The sequence below is a fragment of the Rhinopithecus bieti genome, unplaced genomic scaffold (assembly GCF_001698545.2).
Source record: "Rhinopithecus bieti isolate Rb0 unplaced genomic scaffold, ASM169854v2 scaffold_17677, whole genome shotgun sequence".
Lineage (NCBI taxonomy): Eukaryota > Metazoa > Chordata > Mammalia > Primates > Cercopithecidae > Rhinopithecus > Rhinopithecus bieti.
This window is the reverse complement of record NW_016808829.1, coordinates 114,263-133,251: the sequence shown is the minus strand read 5'-3', so window position 1 is coordinate 133,251 and position 18,989 is coordinate 114,263. Positions and strand designations below refer to the sequence as shown.

Genomic DNA, 18,989 nt, shown 5'->3' with positions numbered 1-18,989 from the left:
AAAAAAAAAAAAAAAATAGTGGGTATATCATTCACCATCTCCTCTCTCAGTCTTCTTCCCGAAGCTATGCAGGGACAAAAATGCATTTCCTTGAATTAAATGAAAATGTATTACTGAATGAACCTGTCTTGTGTAGATTAAAAAAATATATACGACTTTATTGCATCCACAGACTGGAGTCTAGATAGTAGTGAAATTGACAGAATTTATATAGAATTAGTAAGTAGCAAGAAGTCTTGTGTTGAGGGTTTGAGGATGGAGATATGATTGACAACTTGTACAAAGAACTGAGAATCTTGTGTTTCTCCTCTATCTTCAGTTTTGCTCACAACTGCTAACAATTTCTAAAAATATGTGGCCTTCCAATAACACCTGCTTAGTATATTAATTCTAGATTTATTTCTGTTTTCACATTTCTTCCAATTTTATGTTTGGATGTAGAAGTAAATATATTTGTATAGACCGCCATACTAAACTAGAAGTGTAACTCTTAAAATATTCTGCTTCTGGTTTCAAAGACACTATATTGTTTCACTCAGAACATTTATCTTTGTATCTGGACTTCTTAAATACTGGTGTTCTCCATATTCTGTATTGGTTCTCTTCTATTTACACTCTTCTGTTCACTATCTACCACTATTATTCTAATGATGCTCATGTAATTTTAATTCTAAACCTCTGTCTTTTTTGATGGATAGTCAAAATTATATATCCAGCCTCCAACTAGATATCACCACCTACATGTTCCACAGATCCTTCATGCATATGTCTGAGATTCACCTCATTGTCTCCTTCTGCCCATTCTATCCTTTTGTTTTTTCCAATCTGGTTAGGGCCCCAACCCCTACCCATCTGCTGATACAGCCAACATGAGTTAAAATCTCCCATTCACTGCAAAACCATTGAGTGGCAAATTCTGTTCCTCTTACAACAGTTCCCTCCATCCTCCACTGATATTGTCTTTATTTGGGTTCCTGTCTCATAGTGGTCACTTGTCTTCCCATTTAACATCTTCACTTATTTTCCACTTCTCCGAGGGCTCACCCCAGGGCTTGCTTACATATTTTTGTTTTCTGTGCTTTTGTGTTTAACTTTTTATTATGGTAAAATATACATAACAGAGAGCTTACTGTTTTAACCATTTTTAAGTGTATAATTCAAAGCCATTAAGTACGTTCACAAGTTGTGTAACTGTCACCGCTATCTATTTCCAGAACTGTTTTTCTTCATTTCACTTAGAAATTCTGTACCAGTAACACTAAACAGTTACTCCCCATTTTATTCTTTATAGCATCAGATGGAAGATGCCTTAGAGGAATATATAGACATTTCATTAGAAGACAAGAAAATGTTAAAATGCTTATAACAGTTTAAATACAGGAATAATAATCATTAATGCTAATAGAGTTTTCCAATTCCTGAACATGATGCACATCTCCTTTTATTTAGATCTTCCTTAAATTCTCTCAGTAATGTTGTTGCTTTCAGTGTACCAGTCTTGTAAGTGTTTTTTATATCCTTGGATTTTTTTTTAATGCTGCTGTAAATGGTGTTCATTTTTATTTAAATTTCCCACTATTTATTGCTAGTTTGTGAAAATGCAATTGATTTTTTTATCTTGACCTGCAACCTTTCAAAACTCCCTTATTCTAGTAATTTTTTTTTTTTTTATAGATTCTTAGGATTTTCTACATGGGCAATCCTGTCATATGTGAATAATGACTGTTTTCTTTTTTTCTAATCTATATTCCCTTCATTTCTGTCTTTCCTTACTACATTGTCAAGAACCTCCAGTACAATGTTGAGTAGAAGTTCTAAGAACAGACATTCTTGTTTTGTGCCCAACTTAGGCGAAAGGCATTGTTTTTCATTGTTAGGTTTGATATTAGCTATAGGATTAGGATTTTTTTTTTCTTTTTCTTTTCCCTTGAGACAGAGTTTTGCTCTGTCGTCCAGGCTGGAGTGCAGTGGTGGATCTCAGCTCACTGAAACCTCTGCCTCCCAGGTTCAAGAGATTCTGGCATGTCAGCCTCCCATGTTGCTGGGATTACAGGCATGCACCACCATGCTGGCCTAATTTTTGTATTTTTAGTGGAGACGGGGTTTCACCATATTGGCGAGGCTGGTCTCGAACTCTGGCCTCAAGTGATCCGCCCGCCTTGGCCTCCCAAAGTGTTGAGATTACACGCGTGAGCCACCATGTCTGGCTTGAATTTCTTTTTAAATGATTGAAGACATTCCAGTTAGCTGATAGTTTTTATCATGAATGAGTGTTAAATTTTCTCAAAAGTTTTTCTGGGCCAGGTGCAGTGGCTCATGCCTGTAATCCTAGCACTCTGGGAGGTCAGGACAGGTGAATCACTTGAACCAGGAGTTCAAGACTGGCCTGGGCAACATACAAAATACAAAAAAAATTATCTGGGTGTGGTGGTGGGCACCTGTAATCCTAGCTGCTCGGGAGGCTGAGATAGGAGAATCGCTTGAACACAGGAGGTGGAGGTTGCAGTGAGCCAAAATCGTGCCACTGCACTCCAGCCTGGGCAACAAAGAGCAAAACTCCGTCTCAAAACAAAACAAAAAAAGTGTTTCTTCATTTATTGGTTTTTCACATTATATGGCTATTACTATAATGAATTATATTGATTGATTTTTGAAATGTTACATGTAGTTGTCCTGGGATAAACTCCACTTGGTCATGATATAATACTTTTGTATATATTGCTTCATATATTAATTTGATTCATATATAAAGCAATATATAGCTTTATATATGAATATGATGAATTTGCTAATATATTACTGATTTTTCTCATCTGTGGTTCATAATGGATCTAATGTATGTTTTTCTGTTTGATGTCAGGGTAATGCTATCTCATAAATGAATTGGGATGTATTCTCTTATTATTTTCTGAAAGAATTTATGTACAATTGGTATTGTTTCTTCTTTAACATTTGTTAGAATTCACTGTGAAGCCATCTATCTGACTTGGAGATTTCTTTGTGGAAAGATGTTTAACCAATAGTTCAATTTTTGTAATAGAATGAAGACTGTTCAGGTTATCAGTTTTTCTTTTAATTCAATGAGCTTTTGTAGTTTGTGACTAGGAATTTTGTTCAGTTCGTCTAAGTTGTAAAATGTATTGGCATAAAGTTGTTGCTCTTTTTATCCTTTTAATGTTTGTATAATATGTAGCAATACCCCTTTTTTATTCTTGTTATTGATGATTTGTATCTGTCACTTTTTCCCCTGGTTCATTGGCTACAGGTATATCAACGTAGTTGATCTTTTCAAAGTACCACACCAGCTTTTAGTTTCATTGATTTCTTCTAGTATTTTTGTTTCCTAATTTCTCCTCTTTTATTTTGTATTTCCTTTCTCTCTCATGACTTTGGGTATAATTAGCTCTTCTTTTCGAATTCTTACATAGATGGAAGTGTATATTGAGTTAAGACATTTCTTTTTTTCTAATAGAAGCTTTAAATGCTGTAAATTTCTCTGTAAGCACTATTTAAAGGGCTCCCAACAAGTTTTGACATGTTGCATTTTCTTATTCAGTTGAAAATATTTTCTAATTTTCTCATGTTTGTTTTTTAGCCATTGGTTATTTAGAAATGTGTTTAATTTCCAAATATTTGGGGATTTTCCAGATAGCTTCCTGTAACTGGTTGTAGTTTAATTCTGTTGCAGCCACAGCAGAGTCTATATGATGTCTTCCTAAATTTATGAAGACTTCTTTTATATATCCTGTAAATAGCAGTGAGATTAAATTGGTTGATTGTGTTGAAAGTTTTCTGTATTCTTACTGTTCTTCAGTCTGTTACAGCAGTGACCGAAGGAAGAAAATTGAAATCTTCTGTTATAATTAAGCTTTGTTTTTAGATGCGTTTATATTCAGGATTATTGTGTCCTCTCGTGAATTCACCCTGCCCTTTTATTATGAAATGCTTTAATTAATCCCTGATAATATTCTGAATAATACTGTCCTGAGATCTATTTTGATTAATATTTTTATAGCTATTCTAACTTTCTTATGATTGTATGGTGTCTTTGTTCTTTGTGCTGCTATAACAGAATGCCTGAAACGATAATTTGTGAAGAACAAAAATAAATTTTCTCACAATTCTGGAGGCTGGGAGGTCGAAGATGAAGATTCAGGCAGGTTTGGGTGTCTAGTGGTAGTAAAAACAGATTACACATTGAAGAAAGAAAAGATCAGTGTTCTCTGCTTCCAAGATGGCACCTTGAGGCTGTGTCCACACATGGCAAAAGTACAAGCCAGCCACATGCTACATGAAGCCCCTTTTACAAGGGCCTTAATCCCATTCACAAAGGGAGAAACCTTAATGACTGGCCTAATGGCGTATTAAAGGCCCTACTTCATAATACTATCACACTGGCAACACCTGAATGTTGTTTGGTTTTTGTTTCGAGATAGGGTCTCACTCTATATCCCAAGCTGGAGTTTAGTGGGACAATCATGGCTCACTTCAGCCTCAACATCCTGGGCTCGGGTGATCCTTCCACCTCAGCCTCCTGAGTAACTGATACTACAGGCATGTACCACCATGCCCAGCTAATTTTTCTATTTTTTTTAGAGACACAGTTTCACCATGTTGCCTAGGCTGGTCTTGAGCTTTTGGGTTCAAGCAGTCTGCCTGCCTTGGCCCCCCAAAGTGCTAGGATTATAGGTGTGAGCTACCGTGCCTGGAATACACCTGAATTTTAGAGGGGACACATTCAAACTATAGTATATGATATACCTGATTTCCATCCTTTTTACTGTTGTTGTTTTGTGTGTGTGTGTGTGTTTTATTTTTTGTTTTGTTTTGTTTGTTCTGTCACCCAGACTGGAGTGCAGTGGTGCGATCAACTTCCCAGGATCCAGCAATCCTTCCACCTTAGCCTCTTGAGTAGCTAGGACTACAGGCATGTGCCACCTCATCTGGCTGATTTTTAAATTTTTTGTAGAGATGGGGTCTCCCTATGTTGCCTAGGCTGGTTTTGAACTCCTGGGTCCAAGTGATCCTCCTGCTCGGCCTCCCAAAGTGCTGGGATTATAGATGTGAGCCTCTGCACCTTGCCCTTCCTTTATTCTTTTATTTACCTATGTTTTAATGTTTATAGTTAATCTGGTACAGCTAGTAGATGGTTTGGTTTTTCTTTTTTCTCTTATCTGATACTCTTTTAATTGGAGTTTTTAGTTCATTCAATGTAATTATCAATATAGTTGAGTTTAAACATGCCATCTTCCTATTTTTTCCAATTATATTTTTTCTTTCAGATTGAGAAATTTTTTATGATTTCATTTTTTTCTGTATGAGTCACTTATTAGAAGTACCTCTTTATTTTCTTGTTTGTTTTGTTTTTTAGTGGTTGCTCTAGGCCAGAGGTTGGCAAACCATTGCATTTGAGCTAAGTCAGGCATGATGCCTGGTTTTGTAGAGTTTTATTGGAACTCAGCCAACTGTGAAAGCATTTTGCATAGTTTATATTGCTTTCTTTCTCTTCAAGTTCACTGATCTTTTCTTTCTTCAATGTGTAATCTGTTGTTACTACCACCTGTTGTATTTTTCATATCGTGTATTTCTCTTCTCTAGAAGTTTTCTTTGATCCTTTTTATATCTTCCATTTCTCTCATGATTATCTTTTTTTGTACATTCTTGAGCTTATGGAGTATGTTATAATCATGTTTTTTTGTTGTTGTTGAGACGGGGTTTCACTCTTGTCGCTCAGGCTGGAGTGCAATGGTGTGATCTCAGCTCGCTGCAACATCTGCTTTCCGGGTTTAAGTGATTCTCCTGCCTCAACCTCCTGAGTAGCTGGGATTACAGGCACATGCCACCATGTCCGGCTAATTTTTGTATGTTTAATAGAGATGGGGTTTCACCATTTTGGCCAGGCTGGTCTCAAACTCCTGACCTCAGGTGATCCGCCTGCCTTGGCCTCCCAAAGTGCTGAGATTACAGGCCTGAGCCACTGCACCCGGCCTATAATAGTCCTGTTTTAGCATCCTTGTTTTTTGTTTGTTTGAGGCAGGGTCTCACTCTGATGCCCAGGCTGGAGTAAGTGGTACAAGCAGAGCTCACTGCAGCATCCAACTCCTGGGCTCAAGCGATCCCCCCACCTCAGTCTCTGCAGTGTAGCTGGGACCACAGGTGTGTGCTACCACACCTGGCTAATTTTTAAATTTTTTGTAGAGACAGGGTTTTGCTATGTTGCCCAGACTGGTCTCAAATGCCTGGGCTCAAGTGATCTTTCTGCCTTGGCTTCCCAGAGTTCTGGAATTACTGGCATGAGCCACTGTGCCCAGCCCATCTTGTTTGTTAAGTCCATCACCTCTGTCATTTCTGGGTCTGTTTCATTTCTGGGTCTGTTTCTTTTGATCATTTTTTTTCTTCATGAATATTAGTCCTATTTTGCATGCTTGGAAATTTTTTACTTGAATTTTAAATTGCTGAATGCTGGATTTTGTTATGTTACATTAAAGAATTAAGTTACTTCAGTCCATTTTGATCCTTTTGAGGCTTGCTTTTAATTTTTTGTTAGTGTAGGTCCAAGAGCAGCATTCGGTCTACGGCTAATTTAGTCCCATTCCTAAGGTCAGCAACCTATAGCCTGAGATCCAGATCCAGCTTTCTGTTGGCTTATGAGTATTGAAACACAGTCACACTCACTCATTTACATTCCATTTATAGCTGCTTTCATATTAACTGCAGAGTCGCTGTGACAGAGACCATTCAGCTCAGAAAGCCTGAAATACTTATCTGCCCCTTTGCAGAAAAAGTTTGTCAAGCCCTGCTCTACCTAAAACTTGTGTATTAACAATTCTTTCTACTCTGGCTGATAGGAACACAAACTTCCCAGGACTGTTCGACTTTCCTCTGATTCTTCATGTAATTTTATGTAATTCTTCATGTAATTTTACCCCCATATATTTGCAGATCAGTGTTTAGCCATGGATTCAGAGGGACAACTTTGCAGATTGATCTTTCTCTGTAACATTCTCTTTCTCTCTCTCCCTGCCCCTGCCGCCACCATGTCTGTCTGTCTCTCTTTCTCTCTGCTATTTCTTCCTCTTCAGCTTTCTTCCAACAGTTTTAGCCATCTTGGACTCCCCAAATCTGTTTCTTGTTTTTCGGTTTTTTTGTTTTTTTGTTTTTTTTGAGATGGAGTTTCACTCTTGTTGCCCAGGCTGGAGTGCAATGGCGCAGTCTCAGCTCACCACAACCTCTGCCTCCTGGGTTCAAGCGATTCTCCTGCCTCAGCCTCCCGAGGAACTGGGATTACAGGCATTCACCATCACACCCTGCTAATTTTGTATTTTTAGTAGAGACAGGGTTTCTCCGTGTTGGTCAGGCTGGTCTCAAACTCCCAACCTCAGGTGATCGCCCGCCTTGGCCTCCCAAAGTGCTGGGATTACAGGCGTGAGCCACCGCTCTCAGACGTTTTTTGCGCCTGGCCGTTTTTTGTTTTTAGAGATAAGAGTCTCAGTCTGTTGCCCAGGCTAGAGTGCAACAGACTCAAACTCTTGCCTCTAAATAAACAACAAAAAAAAAAAACCAAGAAAAAGCTATGCATGATCATAGCTCACTGCAACCTCAAACCCCTTGACTCAAGTGATCTGCCCACATTGTTCTCCCAAAGGTCTGGGTTTACAGGTGTGAGCCACCGCCCCGGCCTGTTTGTTCAACTCAGGGACACTGCTGGGCTGTTTGTGCTTCCCCTTCCTTGTGCTATGGCCTAGAAAATGCTTTTAGGCAATAAGCTGGGGCAATTATAGGGCTTACTTTGTTTACCTCTCACAAAGATCACCATTCTGTGCTGTCAGCTGGTCAGTGCTTCAAGCATTAATATATTTCTGTTGTTTAATATATTTTTATAATTTTTTTAGTTGTTTATGGTGGGAGGGAATTTCTCATAGCAGTTAATTCTTCTGACATGAAAGGAAGTCAGAAATATCTGTTTTATTGGGCAGTTGACTTGACTGAACTCAAACTTCAGACTATTCCTTACGATTGGTGACAGCTTGAATCCCTACTTTATTTCTTTTATTTTTTTTTACCAGGCTGCTTGGATTCTGAGCCATGCATACCTAATTGAGTTGGGTATCAGCCAAAAATGTTAACAAAGTTTATTCAGTGTCTTTTCTCCAACTCCACATTCAGTTTCATAGGATTTCTCCACTTTCTTTCCAGCTGTTGTTGACCTGAGTTCTGTCCTTTGCTTCTTCAAGTAAGGCAGGCCATGGGTTCCCACCTGAATTGCATTTGCCACACATGGTGTCTACAAGGGACCTGCCCCAGGCCACAAGTAATATAAATTGCTAATTATCCCATTGCTCTTCTGTTCTTCCAAGTGTAGACCCCCCCACTCCAGTCTGTCTGTTTGAGACACTTTGCAGTGCCTTCAGATAGTTATTTTTATATTTTATCCAGGATTAACAATGTCATTTTCAGTAACATAGTCAAATAAAAGCTACTTTGCCGTTCTCTAAAGCAGAGTTTGTATTTTTTAATCAACTTAAACAATAAATACTCATTTTAAGCATATAGTTAATGAAGCTCGGAAGTGTATAGCTCTACATAATCACCACAACAATCAAGATTACAGAATTTTCATTACTCCAGAAGTTGCCTCATGCGCCATACAATTAGTTGCTCCACTGCCAGCTCCAGCTTCAGTAGTCATGTATCTGCCTCTGTCACTATAGTTTTGCTTCTGGAATTTCATAAAAATGAAATCATAGAATATATAGCTTTTTGGGAGGTTGGCTTACTTAACTCAGTGTAATGTTTTGAAAGTCACTCATATTCTGTATGTCAGTACACCCCTATATTGCTGAGTATTTTTCCATTGCATGAATATACTACAATTTGTTTATCCAGTCACCTTTATTTCTTTTGGGTAAATACCCAGGTGTGGAATCTGTGGGTTATGTGGAAAGTGTTTGTTTAACTTTTATCAGAAACTGCGAACTCAAAGCAGTTGTGTTGTTTTATTTTCCCATGATCAAATGCATGAGAGTTCTAATAGCGCCACATATTTTCTGGATACAATTCTTTTGTCATATAAAAGGACTATGAATATCTTCTCTCAGTCTGTGACTTGATTTTTTTATTTTCTTAAGGGTGTTTTCAGAGCCGAAGTTTTCATTTTATGAAATTCAATGTTTTAAAATTTTATGATTCATGCTTTTGTATTAAATTTAAATTTATAAGTCTCTCTCAGCTTGCATCTGCAAATTTTGATGTTTTATTTAGTTGGAAATATTTTCTGAAAATTTCCTTTTTGATTATTCTTTGACCCCAAATTATTAATAGTTACTTAGAAGTATATTGTTTAGTTTCCAAACATTTGGGGCTTATCTAGACATCTTATTTTTATTGAGATTTAATTTACTTTCACTGTTGTCAGAGAACATATTCCATATGAGTTTGTCTTTACTCTACTGAGACTTGTTTAGGTTCCACCTTGGTGAGTAGTCTGTTTGCTCTTGAGAAGGGTATGTATCGTAAAATTACTGAAAGTGCTTTTCTATAAATGTCAATGGGTTTAGATGGTTGGTAGTATTCTTTACATATTCTGGCTGTTTACACATTTACCCCCTTTGGTTTGTTTCTTTCAGTTGCTGACAAATATTAACATCAACCATGATTTTGGACTTTAAAAAATCTCATTTTACTTTTCTCAAGTTTTGCTTAATGTATTTTGGAACTATTTAATTAGGTGACTATACATTTATGACTGTAACATCTTCCAGATGTATTTGTTCTTTATTACTATGAAATGTCCTTCTTTGTCTCTAGTAGTGACACTCCTCTAGTTGAAATCTGTTTTGTCTGAGATTTCTATAGCCACTTCAGCTTGTGTTTGTATGTCTTTTTAGTGGTTAGTGTTTCTCTATCTTTTTTCATCCTTTTACTTTCAGCCTATTTGTATCTTTGTTTTTTTAAAATAAGTCTCTTGTAGACAGAATGAATATATTTGAGTCTTTTTTTTTTTTTTTTTTGAGACGGAGTCTCGCTCTGTTGCCAGGGCTGGAGTGCAGTGGCGCAATCTCAGCTCACTGCAAGTTCCACCTCCTGGATTCACACCATTCTCCTGCCTCAGCCTCCCAAGTAGCTGGGACTACAGGCCCCTGCCACCACGCCCGGCTAATTTTTTTTTTGTTTTGTATTTTTAGTAGAGATGGGGTTTCACCATGTTAGCCAGGATGGTCTCGATCTCCTGACCTTGTGATCCACCCGCCTCAGCCTCCCAAAGTGCTGTGATTACAGGCATGAGCCACCGCATCCAGCCAAGTCTTTTTTTTTTTTTTTTTCTGAGACAGGGTCTTACTCTGTTGCCCAGGCTGGAGTGCAGTGGTGCAATCAACGCTCACTGCAGCCTTGACCTCGTAGGCACTCACTGCAGCCTTGACCTCCTAGGCTCACGTAATCCTCCTATCTCAGCCTCCCAAGTAGCTAGGACCACAGGCATGTGCCACCATACCTAGCTAATTTTTTTTTTTTTTTTTTTTTTTTGGGAGTCAGAGTCTCCCTGTGTCGCCCAGGCTGGAGTGCAGTGGCACAATCCTGGCTCACTGCAGCCTCTGCCTCCTGAGTTGAAGCGATTTTTGTGCCTCAGCCTCTGGAGTAGCTGGGACTATGGGCATGCATCTCCACTTCCAGCTAATTTTTGTATTTTAGTAGACATGGGGTTTCACCATGTTGGCCAGGCTGGTCTTGAACTCCTGACCTCAAGTGATCTGACTGCCTTGTCCTCCCAAAGTGCTGGGATTATAGGGGTGGGCCACCACGCCCAGCGCCTAGGTAATTTTTTTTTTTTTTTTTTTTTTTGGAGACACAGTGTCTCACTATGTTACCCAGGCTGCTTGTGAACTCCGGGGCTGAAGTGATCCTCCCACCTTGGCCTCCCAAACTGTTGGGATTACAGCTGTGAGCCACCACACCCAGCCTATTTGAATCTTGCTTTCATAGACACTGATAATCTCTGCCTTCTCATTGGAGTGTTTAGTCCATTTACACTGAATACAAGTAAAGGTATAGTTGGATTTAGGGCAGTCGTTTTCGCTATTTGTTTTATTATTGCCTAACCTGTTTGGTTTTGCATTTCATTTTTATTTTTTTATTTTTTTTTGAGACAGAGTCTTGTTCTGTCCCCAGGCTGGAGTATAGTGGTGCCATCTCAGCTCACTGCAACTTCTGCGTCAGCCTCCCTAGTAGCTGGGACTATAGGTGTGCACCACCACACTCAGCTAATTTTTGTATTTTTGGTAGAGACAGGGTTTTGCTATGTTGGTCAGGCTGGTCTCAAACTCCTGGGCTCAGGTCATCCGCCAGCCTCGGCCTCCTAAAGTGCTAGGATTACAGGCCTATTTTTTAGAGCAGTTTTAAGTTCATGTCAAAACTGAACAGAGAAACAGAAAGATCCTATATACTTATTCCCTGCACGCATACATTGTCTCTCACTATCAGTATCTGGCACCAGAGAAGTCCATTTGTACAAACGCTGGAGCTACATTAACACATTATTGTCACCCAAAATTCATAGTTTACATTAGGGTTCACTGCTGATATTGCTATTGTGGGTTTTGACAAATATATAATGGCATATATTCACCATTATATTTTCTTACAAAATGGTTTCACTGCCCTAAAAATCCTCTTTGCTCTGCCTGTTTATCCCTCCGTCCCTGCTACTCCCTGGAAACCACTGATCTTTTATTTATTTATTTATTTATTTATTTTGAGACGGAGTCTCGCTCTGTCGCCCAGGCTGGGGTGCAGTGGCCGGATCTCAGCTCACTGCAAGCTCCGCCTCCCGGGTTCACGCCATTCTCCTGCCTCAGCCTCCCGAGTAGCTGGGACTACAGGCGCCCGCCACCTCGCCCGGCTAGTTTTTTTTTTTGTTTTGTTTTGTTTTTAGTAGAGACGGGGTTTCACCGGGTTAGCCAGGATGGTCTCGATCTCCTGACCTTGTGATCCACCCGTCTCGGCCTCCCAAAGTGCTGGGATTACAGGCTTGAGCCACCGCGCCCGGCCACCACTGATCTTTTTACTCTCTCCAAAATGTTGCCTTTTCCAGAATGCCATATGGTTAGAATCTGGAAGGCTATATACCATGTAGCCTTTTCAGAGTGGCTTCATTCACTTGGTAATATGCATTTAAATTCCTCCTAACCTGTTTTTCTTATCTATTCCTACATTCTGTTGTATTTTGTGTCAGTCACATACGTTTTAATGATTCATTTTCATTCCTCTGTTAACCTTTTTAGTTATGCGTTTGCATTTTTTTTTTTTTTTTTTTTGAGACGGAGTCTTGCTCTGTCTCCCAGGCTGGAGTGCAGTGGCCGGATCTCGGCTCACTGGAAGTTCCTCCTCCCGGGTTTACGCCATTCTCTCGCCTCAGCCTCCCAAGTAGCTGGGACTACAGGCGCCCGCCACATCGCCCGGCTAAGTTTTGTATTTCTTTTGTAGAGACGGGGTTTTACCGTGTTAGCCAGGATGGTCTCGATCTCCTGACCTCGTGATCCGCCCGTCTCGGCCTCCCAAAGTGCTGGGATTACAGGCTTGAGCCACCGCGCCCGGCGGCGTTTGCATTTTTTGTGTGATTGCCCTAGGATTACAGTATGGATCTTCAACTTATCAGGATTTTCTTAGGGTTAATGTTAAATTAGTTATGGTAAAAATATATCAATCTTGCCACATTATAGTTTCATTTATTAATACCTGTCTTTTACTTTTTTGTTTGCCATATATATGATATTTATGTTTGTAATAAATGGTATTGGAATGTTTATTTTAAGCCAAGGTTCTATAGTCTACAGGCCAAATCCAGCCTATTTCAAACCTATTTTGTACAGATTGTGAGCTAAGAATTGTCTTTGCATTTGAAACGTTTGAAAACATTTACAAGAATAAATATTCCTGACACACTAAAACTTCATGAAATTTAAACGTTAGTGTCCATAACTAAGTTTATTGAAACACATCTTTGCTCATTTATTTACATATTATCTATGGTTGCTTTCATGCTAAAATAGCAGAGACATTCCCTGACTGCTGCTTGAAATAGTCATATCTTATAAAGAAGAAAGGAAATGAGTATTTATACTCTTAAAATTTTTCTTATTTTCTTCATACCTTCTTAAAGACCTTAGTGTTATTTTACCTTAAGCCTGAAGAATTTCCTATAGGCCCCACTCCCCCACCTTCCCCTGCCCCAGAGATGGAGGTCTTACTTTGTTGCCCAGGGTGACCTCAAACTCCTAGCTTCAAGCAGTCTTCCTACCTCAGTCCGGCAAAGTGCCCAGATTACAGAAGTAAGCCACCACGCCCGGCCTGTTAGCATTTTTGGTGGTGCAGTCCTGCTGGTGATGAATTCTCTAGGTTTCATCTGAAAATATTTTGATGTTGCCTTCATTTTGAATATATAATTTGCTGCATGTAGAATTCTTGGCTGTGTAGCAGTTTAATTAGGATTTGGCTAAGTGTGGTTTTCTTTGGTGTTTATCCTTTTAGGGTTAAACTCTTTGAATATGTGAGTTAAAAGTTCTTGCCCAGGGCGCGGTGGCTCAAGCCTGTAATCCCAGCACTTTGGGAGGCCGAGACGGGCGGATCATGAGGTCAGGAGATCGAGACCATCCTGGCTAACACGGTGAAACCCCGTCTCTACTAAAAACTACAAAAAAAGTAGCCCGGCGTGGTGGCGGGCGCCTGTAGTCCCCGCTACCCGGGAGGCTGAGGCGGGAGAATGGCGTGAACCCGGGAGGCGGAGCTTGCAGTGAGCTGAGATCCGGCCACAGCACTCCAGCCTGGGTGACAGAGCGAGACTCCATCTCAAAAAAAAAAAAAAAAAAAAAAAAAAAAGTTCTTGCCAATTTTGGATGTGTTAGGCCATTATTTCCATAAAATTTATTTATGCCCTTTCTTTTTCTCTCCCCGTTCTGGGACTCTAATTATATCCATATAGGATTTTTGAATATGACCCACAGATCTTTGTGAGTCTGTTCATTTTCATGATTCCTTTTCTTTCTGTTCAGATTACTTATTTTCTCTTGATTAATTTACACGGATACTGATTCTGTATTTCTGCTCTGCTATTGAGCTTATCTAGTTAATTTTTTATTTCAGTTATTTCTATGAATACATTTAGAACAGCTACTTTGTAGCCTTTGTTTTTTTTTTTTTTTTTTTTTTTTTTTTTTTGGTTTCTTTTGCAAAATCCAACATCAGGGCTCACTAGGAGTTAGTTTCTGTGATTGTCTTTTGGTGACTACAGGTCTTATTCCCCACTCCTTTTGTTTTGTTTTGTTTTGTTTGCATGTTTAGTAATTTTTGCTAGAAAACTGGACATGATAAATAGTATTGTAATTCAAATTCTGTTACGTCTGTTAGGTTCTTTGAGAATTATTATTAGTAGTAGTAGTAGTAGATAATTAGCTTGCTTATAATCAAACATCAAACTTTGTCTCCCTGCTCAGTGTAAAGCAGCTGATATATCCCCCTGGTTCTTCAAGCTTCTAGCTGCTGCCTTTTACCCTAACCTCCTGAAAGCAGATAGGTTCTCCCTTGTGTTCATGTACTTTTCTCTCAGTCAAGGAATTGGTGAGTGTTTAGATTTGGGGGCTTACATCCTGCATTTCTCTTTTTCAAGTTTTACCCTCTACACTTCCTGCTGCTTTGTCAGTGCAAGCTCTGACACCTTAATCCCGTAAGCCTCCAGTTTTATTCTTCTTGGGCTGTGAGCAGGTTGTAGAATACCATCAGTCAAGAAGCAGAAGCCTTAGAATCTTACTAGGTTCACTTTTATTTTTCAAGATTCTTTTCTGTTGTAGTTTTGTCTGCTGTTTGCTAAGCCCTCTGTGATCTCTCCAACACATGCATATTTTATCAACCAGGAGTTTTGGCAGAGTTTATGCTCAGATTTTCATTTTCATCCTTTCTGCAGTTCCCTCGCTTCCAGAATTAACCTAAATTCCCAGCTCTCGTTTCTTTTTTATTCTTTTTTTTTTCTTTTTGTAACAGTGTCTCTCTCTGTCACCCAGACTGGAGTGCAGAGTCACAACCTTGGCTCACTGCAACCTCCGTCTCCCGGATTCTAGCAGTTCTACTGCCTCAGCTTCCCAATTACCTAGGATTACAGGTGCCCACCACCACACCCAGCTAATTTTTGTATTTTTAGTAGAGACAGAGTTTCACCATGTTAGCTAGGCTGGTCTCAAACTCCTGACCTCAGATGAGCCACCGCGCCTGGCCTCAGGCTCTCGTTTCTGTCCTCCATCACCTTTGAGGAAATAAGTGGTGGTTTTATGCCATGAGAGCTGTGGGGTTTCAGGTACCATGATGCAAAAAAGGCCACAAAATTAGCAGTTATTATACATTGCAGTTGCTGTCCTTCAAGGATAAGCTATTTTCCCATTTCTGCCTGCTTTGGTTGCTTTCCAGTGCCTTCTATTAGTTGTTTATTGTATGGCATGTGCACATTTTATAATTATTATCTGAGGGAATGTTTCCCTGACTGTTTTACTCTGTTATTGCTGCATGCTTAAAAATCTCACCAAGCACATACAAACCATTTTCTTCATGTATAACATACTCACATTAAATTGGGAAACATTTACCTCATTAGTGAAGCCTGAGAAATTGTTCTACTTTGTGGTACATGCTATATCTTGTACATATTTCTTTGTTGTACCTGTGACACCTTGCAGGTTTGTCTTGACTAACATTTTCTTGCAAGTATGTGTTGCATGCCTCTGGTAACTTCTGAGCAGAAACGGTGTTGGTCTTGGCACTTCCATAAATAAATACAGTTTTCGGCATTAAGTGACTTCACAGTAAATATTCTTAGAATGTGTTGTTTAAAAATTAACTGATGGGTATTTTACCTTGATTTTGTTTCCCATGCAATATAAATCATAAAACAGGGAAAATTGTAGTCTTTCTATACAAGGATTCATATGAATGCCACAAGGAAGCAGGGTCAAAAGTAGTTCCCAATATCCAGTCCACCTGTTCTTTTCTTTTTTTTCTTTTCTTTTCTCTTCTCTTCTCTTCTCTTCTCTTTTCTTTTCTTTTCTTTCTTTTTTCTTTTCTTGACGGAGTCTTGCTCTGTCACCCAGGCTGGAGTGCAGTGGCATGATCTAGGCTCACTGCAACCTCCGCCTCCTGGTTTCAAGCTATTCTCCTGCCTCAGCCTCCCATGTAACTGGGATTACAGGTGCATGCCACTATGCCTAGCTAATTATTTGTATTCTTAGTAGACATGGGGTTTGATCATCTTGGCCAGGGTGGTCTTTAACTCCTGACCTCAAGTGATCCACAAACCTCGGCCTCCCAAAGTGTTGGGATTACAGGCGTGAGCCACTGTACCCAGCCAAGTCCACCTGTTCTGATTACAGTTCCTTCCATTCTAGGGATCAGTGTCATTCAATGATGTGACTGTGGACTTCACTCAGGAGGAGTGGCAGCACCTGGATCATGCTCAGAAGACTCTATATATGGATGTGATGTTGGAAAACTATTGCCACCTCATCTCTGTGGGTAAGAAAAATTATCTTTGAAATTTTCAGTAGCATGTACTTCCTCTCAAAGTGCCTAAAGTATGTATAATCTTGAATTTCAGGAATAAGAGGTGATGAATTCCTTTTGGTTAGCAGAATGAATGATTGTGTCTTCACTTGCCCAGTGCAAGGTGCTACCTAGATTGATACACAAATGGGTATCCTAATTTGCAGTACTGAACATGCACCCTTCCTCATTTTCCAACAGTATTATAGCCCAATCAATGTAAGTTTTTTTTTCCCTTATCAGGGTGTCACATGACCAAACCTGATGTGATCCTCAAGTTGGAACGAGGAGAAGAGCCATGGACATCATTTTCAGGTCATACCTGCTTGGGTGAGTTTCTGGCTCCTAGGCAGACCTAGCAGAATGTAAATTTAAAGGGGTCAAATGGTGGGTGATACCTTTGAAATGTTTCAGGAGTATCTTTTTAAAGGCTCCTGACCTCTGAAAACCTTCATGCCTATAATCTGACACTTTGGGAGGCCAAGGTAAGAGGATCACTTGAGGCCACAAGTTCAAAGCCAGCCTGGACAGCATAACAAGACCCCATCACTACAAAAGACAAAATAAAACTTAGCCAAGGTTGGGTGTGGTGGCTCACACCTGTCATCCCAGCACTTTGGGAGTCAAGATGGGCAGATCCCTTGAGCCCAGGAGTTTGCGACCAGCATGGGAATCATGGCAAAACCCCATCTTTACAAAAAAAAAAAAAGTTAGCTGGGCATGGTGTTGTGCACCTTTAGTCCCAGCTACTCAGGAAGCTAAGGTGGGAGGATCACTTGAGCCCAAGAGGTCAAATCTGTGGTCAGCCATGATTGCACCACTCCAGCCTGGGAGACAGAGCAAGATCCTGTCTCCAAAAAAAAAAAAAAAAAAAAAGGCAGGAATGATGGCATACACCTGTGGTTCCAGCTACTTAGAAGGTTGAGGTAGGAGAATCACTTGAGCCCAAGGGTTCAAGGTTACAGTGAGCTAGGATTACGCCACTACATGCCAGCCTGGGCTACAGAGCCAAGACCCTGTCTCAAAAACAAAAACAGAACCAGACTCTTACATATCACTCTTTCTGCTGGGCACGGTGGCTCACACCTGTAATCCTAGCACTTCGCGAGGCTGAGGCGGGTGGATCACCTGAGGTCGGGAGTTTGAAACCAACCTGGCCAACATAGTGAAACTCTGTCTCTACTAAAAATACAAAAATTAGCTGGGTGTGGTGGCACATGCCTGTAATCCCAGCCACTCGGGAGGCTGAGACTGGAGAATCGCTTAAACGCAGTAGGCAGAGGTTCCAGTGAGCCAAGATCATGCCACTGCACTCCAGCCTAGGCAATACAGCAAGACTCCATTTCAAAACACACACACACATATATATATATATATCACTCCCAAATACATTTGTTCCTAGTTTGCTTCATATTATCAAAAATAACTGCCACTCTGAGTGTACCATAAGCGTTCTTTCTTTTAGATCTTTTTTATTGACTTGTGTCTCTTTTTCCAGCATTCTCAGTCCTTATCTTGCCATTGTGATAGATTTCATCAGGAAAGCTTTATGTATTTATTTATTTTTGGTTGTTTTTTGTTTTGTTTTTGAGACGGAATCTTATTCTGTTGCCCAGGCTGGATTGCAGTGGTGTGATCTCAGCTCACTGCAACCTCTGCCTGCCGGGTTCAAGCAATTCTTCTGCCTTAACCTCCTAAGTAGCTGGGATTACAGGCGTGCACCAACAGGCCCAGCTAACTTTTTTGTATTTTTAGTAGAGATGGGGTTTCACCATATTGGCCAGGCTGGTCTCAAACTCCTGAGCTTGTGATCTGCCCACCTCGGCTTCCCAGAGTGCTGGGATTACAGACTTGAGCCACTGTACCTGGCACCATTATAATAGATTTCTTTCAGGCTTTCTTCAGCCTGTCTTTAAAAAGAGAGAAAATTATTTGTTAGTGGTCCTCTCCTTACTTACTTAACATTTCCTTTCCTTCATACCACCTCGGCTTTATTTTCTGTGCTAAGTTCCCCTTCTCACTACAAATTTAGCTGTTAATTTTAGAACTCACTTAACACGACCTAGGTTGATAAAGTCGAAGTTGCCATTTTCTTCCATTAAACCTTTGTGGTTCATTTTACATGGCTTTTCATCATTCCTGCAATCAATCTTTCATTTAAGTGACATAACACTAATTCTTATCCTAATTCCTTGAATGCTTATTTACAACTTGGCCTCTTTTCTTCACCACTGTGGCCATATCACCTGAAAAATGCTTGGCATATAATAGTCACAACAGATTTTATTTTATTTTATTTTATTTTATTTTATTTTATTTTTTATTTATTTTTTTTTGAGGCGGAGTCTCGCTCTGTCGCCCAGGCTGGAGTGCAGTGGCCGGATCTCGGCTCGCTGCAAACTCCGCCTCCCGGG

General features: G+C 39.8%; 1 protein-coding gene across 12 annotated transcripts in view; it reads left to right on the top strand.

Moving 5' to 3' along the window:
- The window catches only part of ZNF567 (zinc finger protein 567), a 68,640-nt gene that overhangs the window by 12,741 nt on the left and 36,910 nt on the right, over nucleotides 1–18,989 (top strand). For all 12 annotated transcript variants that reach the window (XM_017887334.1, XM_017887333.1, XM_017887339.1 and 9 more), the window contains 2 exons: nucleotides 16,422–16,548; nucleotides 16,819–16,905. In XM_017887334.1, the coding sequence (XP_017742823.1) occupies nucleotides 16,422–16,548; nucleotides 16,819–16,905 (214 nt within the window). The remainder of the gene's footprint in view (nucleotides 1–16,421; nucleotides 16,549–16,818; nucleotides 16,906–18,989) is intronic.